Consider the following 8,623-nt stretch of genomic DNA (forward strand, 5'->3'; position numbering starts at 1 on the left):
TTTGAGAGTTTTTATCTGCTTTTAATCTCTGTTCTGCCATCAGACTGAAGGTATGAGCAAGGAAGAAGACAGACCGGCTCACCGTCCTTCGGGCAAAATACTTCATAGTTGCGTTACTTGCTGAATCTATAAACATTATTGTATATTTCAGCTGATAGAATGCTTTTCAAACACATATGCTCAAATATTTACTACATTTCCAGGGTCATGAGCATGTTGTGACCAACTTGTGACCGATATAATGCAAACAAGTGAATATAATGCACAAATGCACAAATAAATATAAATATGCACCAACTCTCTAACACAGTGTAGGAGATGTATATGTATTTAAGATCACCACAGGTTCATGGGCGGGGACATGGTGCTGAATGAGAGGGAGAAGGAACATACTGATTCGGCTTAGCATTAATTTCCCCAGCAGTCTATTCAATCATTCATTGTTTACTGTTTTGAGAGCCCAGTGGCACACTAAAGAAGGTCATGCACCAAAATATATTTGGGATTTACTCTGAGACAAATAAATTGGCTTATAATATAATTAGACTTTTACAAAGTATAGTATATTACAAACTTAATTTCCAAAAAATGGGAGGCTGTGCAAAATGTAAACAAAAACAAAACCCAATAATGTGCAAATCATTAAAACCCTATGCTTAAAAATAGTACAAATACAGTTTTGCAATTTTGAACGTGAACTATTTTCCCATTTTAGCTTGTTACATGATTTCACCTGTTCAAAACACAACACTTAAAAATTTCAATGTAAATGGCAGGTAGAAATTTCAAATTAAAAAGTAAATTGATTAGGAGTTGTTGAAACAGTTATAAGTATTATAATATATAACAGTTATAATTAGCAGCACGGTGGCTTGGTGGCTTGGTGGTTAGCATGTTCGCCTCCCAGCGCTGGGATCTTGGGTTCAAGTCCTATCTGGGTGGAGTTTCCATGTTCTCCCTGTGTCTGCATGGGTTTCCTCCGGGGTCTCCGGTTTCCTCCCACAGTACAAAAACATGGAGGTTAAGTGAATTGGCTTCTGTCTAATAACTGTCCTAGTGTGTGAGTCAATGAATGTCTGTATGTGTGGGTGAACGTGTGTGAGCCCAGATATGGATTGGTGCTCTGTCCTGGGTGAAATGATAAATAAAATATAATATTATATAGCTTGGGCTGGCATTGTGGTGCAACAGGTAATGTCACAACACTAACTGTTTTTCTGCAGTTTTGAAAGTGAACTATTTCCCATTCTAGCTTGTTATGTAATTTCAACTGTTCAAAACTCTTACAATGTTTTTTTGACTTATAATGCACTAGTTGTTTTTCAGTGGGCAACAGTCTGGACCATTTTAGCACTTGGACTCTTAGCAAGGTGCCATGCTTTTGTTGCAATGAAATGAATGGCTTTATCTGAATGAAATTAACAAGGCTTTTCCAGAAATAGGCACTGTCTGGATGGCAACATGTTCTTCCAAACCTGTATATATTGTTCAGCATAAACGGTGCCTTCACATATATACAAGTCACCAATGCTTTCCACTACACAGCTCCAGGGGATTGGCTACAAGGGCTGTACCATATCGTTCACTAAAATATTGTCATCATTTTTAAAACGATTTAAAAAATCAGTACAGTGGTAATAGTGATATTCTGACTTGTTTACATAATGATGTCATGCAGTTACCTATAATGGGGCATACATTCTTCACATGAGTCATTTAGGCACAGTGAAGTATGGTGGAAAGTGTCTCTGAGGTGGAGTAATTTGATTCAACAGGGGAGTGTGGTGTGGAGGTGGTTTTGTTGCAAAATATCCCATGTACAATAAACCATGGTATTGTGTTAGAAATGAAAGAAGCCTTTAACATTTTTTATATATTATTTAATTCATTCATTGTCTGTAACCGCTTATCCAGTTCAGTGTTGCGGTGGGTCTGGAGCCTACGTGGAATCACTGGGCACAAGGCAAGAACACACCCTGGAGGGGGCGCCAGTCCTTCACAGGGCGACACACACATGTTCACTAACACACTCACACCTACGGACACTTTTGAGTCGTCAATCCACCTAGCAACGTGTGGAAAACTGGAGCACCCGGAGGAAACCCATGTGGACACGGGGAGAACACACCACACTCCTCACAGACAGTCACGCGGAGGAAACCCACGCAGACACAGGGAGAACACACCACACCCCTCACAGACAGTGACCCGGAAGAAACCCACGCAGACACAGGGCGAACACACCACACTCCTCACAGACAAGTCACCCGGAGGAAACCCATGTGGACACGGGGAGAACACACCACACTCCTCACAGACAGTCACGCGGAGGAAACCCACGCAGACACAGGGCGAACACACCACACTCCTCACAGACAAGTCACCCGGAGGAAACCCATGTGGACACGGGGAGAACACACCACACTCCTCACAGACAGTCACGCGGAGGAAACCCACGCAGACACAGGGAGAACACACCACACTCCTCACAGACAAGTCACCCGGAGGAAACCCATGTGGACACGGGGAGAACACACCACACTCCTCACAGACAGTCACGCGGAGGAAACCCACGCAGACACAGGGAGAACACACCACACCCCTTACAGACAGTGACCCGGAGGAAACCCACGCAGACACAGGGCGAACACACCACACTCCTCACAGACAGTCACCCGGAGGGAACCCTCGCAGACACAGGACACACTCCTCTCTCTCTCTCTCTCTCTCTCTCTCTCTCTATATATATATATATATATATATATAGAGAGAGAGAGAGAGAGTGGGCCATTTATATGGATACACCTTAATAAAATGGGAATGGTTGGTGATATTAACTTCCTGTTTGTGGCACATTATTGTATGGGAGGGGGGGAAACTTTTCAAGATGGGTGGTGACCATGGCGGCCATTTTGGTTCCAACTTTTGTTTTTTCAATGGGAAGAGGGTCATGTGACACATCAAACTTATTGGGAATTTCACAAGAAAAACAATGGTGTGCTTGTTTTAACGTAACTTTATTCTTTCATGAGTTATTTACAAGTTTGTGACCACTTATAAAATGTGTTCAAAGTGCTGCCCATTGTGTTGAATTGTCAATGCAACCATGTTTTCCCACTCTTCACACACTGATAGCAACACCGCAGGAGAAATGCTAAGTCCTGGAGATGAAATTCCCAGTAAACAAGGAACGTCCCTGGACGTTCAAAATAGGTCTAAAAGTAGTCTGTCCGTCAATGACATATTTCATATTTTAAACGTCAATGGACGTCCAAAATCCATCTTAATAAGTTAGTTAAGTGGTGACCAACGTCAGTGGACGTCCAAAATGCGTTTTATACAAGTAATTTATTTCGGGACCAATTAATAACGTCAATGGACGTCCAAAATACGTCTAATAGTCGTCTTTTCAACTTTCATTTTCAACCTTAAGAGAATGTTGATTAGACGGCAGTCATTACGTTATTTCAACGTTGAATCAACTGCTAATTGTTTACTGGGTTGGGTGTATGTAATCAACACAACTTAAAATCTTACAAATTTTGTAGAATATGGTGAAATTATATTCCTGAAAATGTACTCTTGAGAGTACCACCACAATGACATTTTTTCTTAACAGTGCATGTACTAGTCCACACAAAGCCCAAGTCCATCTTAAACTTTCCTGCTTATCCATGTTCGAGACATGTGAAGCCAAAGGTGAGCTCTGGCTGTTTAAGAAGTGTCTGTTACTGCAGCGCGAGGGGTCAAGTGACCTTTTAGTGCTTTTCAATTCAGAAGAAATGTTGGGTGTGTCTTAGTCCTTTTGGATATGTAGTATATTTGCATGTTCTGTGGAAGTAACCGTTTTCAAATGTGCTGTGCTTTTTTCAGAATGTAAAAGTATAACAACAATATTTTATTACGACAAATTTTCAACCCATTAATAACTTTACTGTGTCTTGAAGCACCTGCGTGCAAACTTAACACGGCTCTCTCTCTCTCTCTCTCTCTCGTGCCCGCGCATTATTCTCCCACTGCGCGCCCCTTCAGGGCTCGGCGCTGCGCTCTTCTCTTATTCTGTGATTCTCGAACCCCTTTCTGTTCGTAGTTCCCCTCAGTTCATCGCTCTATCTGCTACGGTGTTTGCGTAGCGCCGTCACTCCGCGCTCATGTTTACGCTCATTTTCGTGCTGTGAGGCTTCGTGCTTGCGCAGCGCGTTCCTTCTTCCGTGTGTGTGCTCGTCCTCGACACTCACCCAAATAAAAAAATAAAAGCCCAAAGTGCATTATAGAGTAGTGGGTGTTGTGACACTGCAGCCCAGTCTTTAGCGGTGGGTGAACACGGCACGCAGAGGTGAGAGACGGGGTTTTTCGCCCTGTTTTCCGCAGATTGGGAGTTTATTTCCTGCTGCTAGCGGGGATGCCGCTCTGCGCGTTCATGGCTGCTCGTGCTCGTCCTTCTCGGGAACGGCGCCGTCCTCGTCATGTACTCCTCCATTTTTTTAACGTTCAGAGCAGAGGGGAACGGACCGAGTCTCCGTTTGTGATAAACATGACTCCGACACGCTTTTAAACGGGCTTTAATGCACTTTTCGAGAACCCTTCGCTTGCCGAATTGGTGTTTTTTTGATGACAAAGCCGGAGTTGGGATTCTTATGCGGTTTTTCGTTCCACCTTAAATGGAGCAAACGGTTACGTTACGGGATTGACGAAGCTGGAGTTTGGCGTCTTATTCTTGTTTGATATTTAAAAATTATTCCACCTTAAATGGTGCCACGGTTACATTCAGTTTTTGCCGAAGCTGAAGTTGACTTCTTGTTAGAGTTTTCCGTTCCACCTTAAATGGTATGGCAGTTACACTAGTTAAAGTTCGGCTAGTTCAGGCGCCAGAATGTAGCCGCTTCGCGATTTAAGGTGGAAAGGTAAAATCGAGAGTGAAAAACAACAACAGCTTCATTTTCTTTCTCTTTGGGCGATATGAACAGAGCTAGCTAACGCTACCGTTGGTCGGGTGTAATCCACTGTGAAAGCCAAGCTGACCGAGACTGATCAAGGTTTATCAGCTTTAGCTCGCACTGTTAGAGCCTCAGAGACAGGATGGGTGCTAACCGGCTAACACCACAGGTCAACAAACAAGACTGTACATTGGGCTAAGATAACTAGCACGATGCTTATTTGTGAGATGATGCATTCGTTTGTCGTTTGTTTACTCAGGGTTTGATGTCCTGTTAACTTTAATCTGCTCTAGAATGGATACAAACCTATACCGTGTCCCAATATGCACACTGCTATTCAAAACAGTACGTGAGTTAACCAGGGGGTAACGTTGTTCCACAAAGCATGACTTTTCAGTTTGACAAGATAACTTAAAGATACAGTATGTGATTTTAAGGCATTGTTTATACTGTGAATCAGTGCGTTAGTGAAGCCGACATCCAACAGCCAAGCAGCTGAACCATCAGGGCAAAGACAGCCGCTCTGGTCTGGAGTGTAGTTTTTCTGAGGCATAGAATGCACCCTTGCTTATGCCATTTTTTACAATACCTTTTTAATCAGGTTCTTAATAACAGTTTATTTGTACTCGTTAGAAAATAAAAGTAAACGCATTGCGCCTTTATGCCTCAAGTCTAATGTATCCAAGGGACATATCTAGTGGGAAGTCCTCGAGTATTGGCTTAAGTGATTTAGTCAATTCTTAAATCCTGCTTTGTGGCACAGCCCCCAGCAGTGTACCCCCTCTAAAAGTGCATTAATTGTGCTTTTTATTAAAAAAATGCTTTTGGATTCAAACAGTAAACTGGCTAAAGGGATGCAACAGATTGCTCGATACTCAGCTTGCTCATCTAAACTTCAGTAGCTGTTAGATATTTTGGATAAAATGTGTTGTTTACAAGATTTCAGGATAACTCTATCTGTGCTATTTCTGTAATAAATACTTTTTTGCATGTTTTTAGCCTAATACCGTTTATAAACTGATATGTCTGATCAATCGCTAAGATGATTGTGACTGCTCTCTCTCTCTCTCCCTCTCGCTTTCAGACGGAGGCCGTCCCAGCATGTCAGAGACCGTGAAGTATGTGGATGATGATCACAAAACCATCTTTTTGAAGATTTTGAACGAGCAGAGATTGGAGGGAGAACACTGTGATATTGCAGTCGTCGTTGAGGATGTCAAGTTCAGGGCACATCGATGTGTGTTAGCAGCTTGCAGCAACTACTTCAAAAAACTTTTTAAGAAGCACGAGGTGGACAGCTCCTCGGTCATAGAGATCGACTTCATCCGGTCAGACATCTTTGAAGAGGTACTTAATTATATGTACACAGCAAAAATTTCAGTTAAGAAAAAAGATGTTAATTTAATGATGTCATCTGGACAGATCCTTGGAATTCGGTTTTTGGATAAGCTGTGCTCTCAGAAAAGAGATATGTCTTCAGAGGAGAAAAGTGAACTGAGGAATTCCAAATTCCCATACGACATTGTGAAAATTGGGCTTCAAAATGACGAAGCTCCGTTAAACCAAGACAATGATGTGCAGGTGCTGGGGGACCAAGAGGACACACATTCGGATGGCATTGTTGAGGAAGCTCAAGACAATCATGATCTGGACAAATCGCCCAGCAGTGCTCTTAGAGTCGAGGAGGCATTATTAAAAGAGCTGACCCAGGAGGACGTGAACAAGGTCAGCTGCTACGACCAAGACGTGGAAGCGATAGATGCTGAGCCAAAAGAGCTTGCTGCTCACACGCAGACTCTCTCGTTTGCTGACAGCATGGGGGAGGTTAAGGATGAGCAAGCTCCAGGATGGACCACAGCTGCTGCGGAAATGAAGTTGGAATATCTTTTGTACGGCCACCGGGACCATTTTGCTTGCCAGATTTGTGGCAAGACGTTCCTTGATGAGACCCGGCTGAGGAAACACGAAAAGCTACATTCTGCTGAGAGGCCGTTTATGTGTGAGATGTGCCCCAAAGCATTCACAACCCAGGCCCACTTGAAAGAGCATTTGAAAATTCACACTGGCTTCAAGCCCTACCGATGTGATGACTGTGGCAAGTCTTTCATCCGAGCCCCGGATCTGAAGAAACACGAGAGGGTGCACAGCAACGAGCGTCCCTTCAGCTGCCAGATGTGCGAAAAAGCCTTTAAACACAAGTCCCACCTGAAAGACCACGAACGCAGGCACAGAGGTGAAAAGCCCTTTGTGTGTGGCGCTTGTCCCAAAGCCTTTGCCAAAGCCTCTGATCTAAAGAGACACGAGAACAACATGCATAGTGAGCGGAAGCAGCTTTGCCCAAACAGCTTACAAAGTGAGACTGAGCAGCTGCAAGCAGCAGCTATGGCTGCAGAGGCTGAGCAACAATTGGAATCCATAGCATGTTCATAATGTACTGTTTGTGTGATTTATTCACACCAATGCACTGTAAAACAGGCTTTTCTTACTTCTTTTGTTAAGCAGATCTAGTCTTACTGTTTTGGTTGATCTTGTTAAGCTCCTTTTTTTGAACTTCGGATTACTAGTATGTACAAATTTTTCTTAATTTTAGACAGATGGGTTGATTTACACTGTTGAATGTTTTTGTTTACTCTCCCAGGAAATGGTGCAAGATTTCTTTTTCCTCACTGTACAGTTCATATCAAATGTATTTGAATATTTGTGGCAGTCTGATTGACATATGGATAATGATTTGCACTGTCCCACACTTCTTGACCTAGTATAGATGCAGTTCTACAGCACCAGTTTTACCAATAGGACTGGACAGGAGGGCAGAACAAAGACATATTTGATGGTCAGTCATTCTATCAGTTATGTTGCAAGATTAAAAGATGATTTAGAATATAATATTTTTGGTGTAATAAAATCAATTTCCCATGGTAATTCCTTTTGTACAGCATTCACATTTGTATATATGGACTCACATGTTTCACAAAGCACAATTATCTTCTCTCTGTCGCACATTTATTAACACATCAGTCATCCTTAACATTAAAATGACACGATTGTTTGCAAAATTGGTCATTGTGTCAGCTCAACTGACCATACACGTGTGTTGTGCTGGTACGAGTGGATCAGACACAGTGGTGCTACTGGAGTACTGTCACTGCTGGACTGAGAATAGTTCACCAGCCAGAAATATCCAGTCAACAGTACCCTGTTTCCACCAGAGAAGAACTAGAGGATAACTACCACATTGCTGTGACAGATGAGATACAGTCTCAGATAGTTCCATCCGAGGCAGGTGTGCCTAAAATAATGCCAAGTGGGTGGGTACAGTGTTTAAAACTCCAGCAGCAGTGCTGTGTCTGACCCACTACACAAACAATACCTCCCACCACGTCAATGTTACGTAAGAGTTGGGAATAATTCATATGTGTGCAGAGAAGCAGATGGCTAGTATGCAATCATAAAACTACCAAGTGCTCAGAGAATGGCCAATGAGTTTAGAAACAAGGAGGTGGTTTTAATGTTATGGTGTATATTGTTTCCAATATAGTCATCTCCAAAAATTCCCAAAGCCATTTCACTTTGTGTGTTGTCAGTGATTTATAGTAACAGGGCTTTTCTGAATCATAATGTCCATGTTCTCAGTCATTCGCCTCGGAGTTAAAGAGGGTGAGGTGAAATCAAATCTCGACAAAAAA

General features: G+C 42.6%; 1 protein-coding gene across 6 annotated transcripts; it reads left to right on the forward strand.

Annotated features, from left to right (window-relative positions):
• Positions 1-4,203: 4,203 nt before the first annotated feature.
• Positions 4,204-8,403, forward strand: zbtb14 (zinc finger and BTB domain containing 14). Of its 6 annotated transcripts, XM_066684018.1 has the most exons (3): positions 5,246-5,282; positions 6,022-6,284; positions 6,360-8,398. In XM_066684018.1, the coding sequence occupies exons 1-3, from the start codon at positions 5,261-5,263 to the stop codon at positions 7,365-7,367; spliced, it is 1,293 nt and encodes a 430-aa protein (XP_066540115.1). In that variant the 5' UTR covers positions 5,246-5,260; the 3' UTR covers positions 7,368-8,398. The 6 variants fall into 6 exon arrangements, with proteins under 6 accessions (XP_066540113.1, XP_066540114.1, XP_066540111.1 ...); XM_066684016.1 differs by lacking the exon at positions 5,246-5,282 and adding an exon at positions 4,204-4,336 and having other exon boundaries at positions 6,022-8,401; XM_066684017.1 differs by lacking the exon at positions 5,246-5,282 and adding an exon at positions 4,351-4,468 and having other exon boundaries at positions 6,022-8,402.
• Positions 8,404-8,623: the final 220 nt, after the last annotated feature.

This window comes from Hoplias malabaricus, chromosome 10, assembly GCF_029633855.1.
Source record: "Hoplias malabaricus isolate fHopMal1 chromosome 10, fHopMal1.hap1, whole genome shotgun sequence".
Classification (NCBI taxonomy): domain Eukaryota; kingdom Metazoa; phylum Chordata; class Actinopteri; order Characiformes; family Erythrinidae; genus Hoplias; species Hoplias malabaricus.

Excerpts from the sequence above, each read along its gene's own strand:
- zbtb14 (XM_066684013.1), top strand. The coding sequence starts at position 5,261 with ATGCACACTGCTATTCAAAACA. Across the intron at positions 5,283-6,021 it reads GCACACTGCTATTCAAAACA|ACGGAGGCCGTCCCAGCATG; the intron begins GTACGTGAGTTA and ends TCTCGCTTTCAG.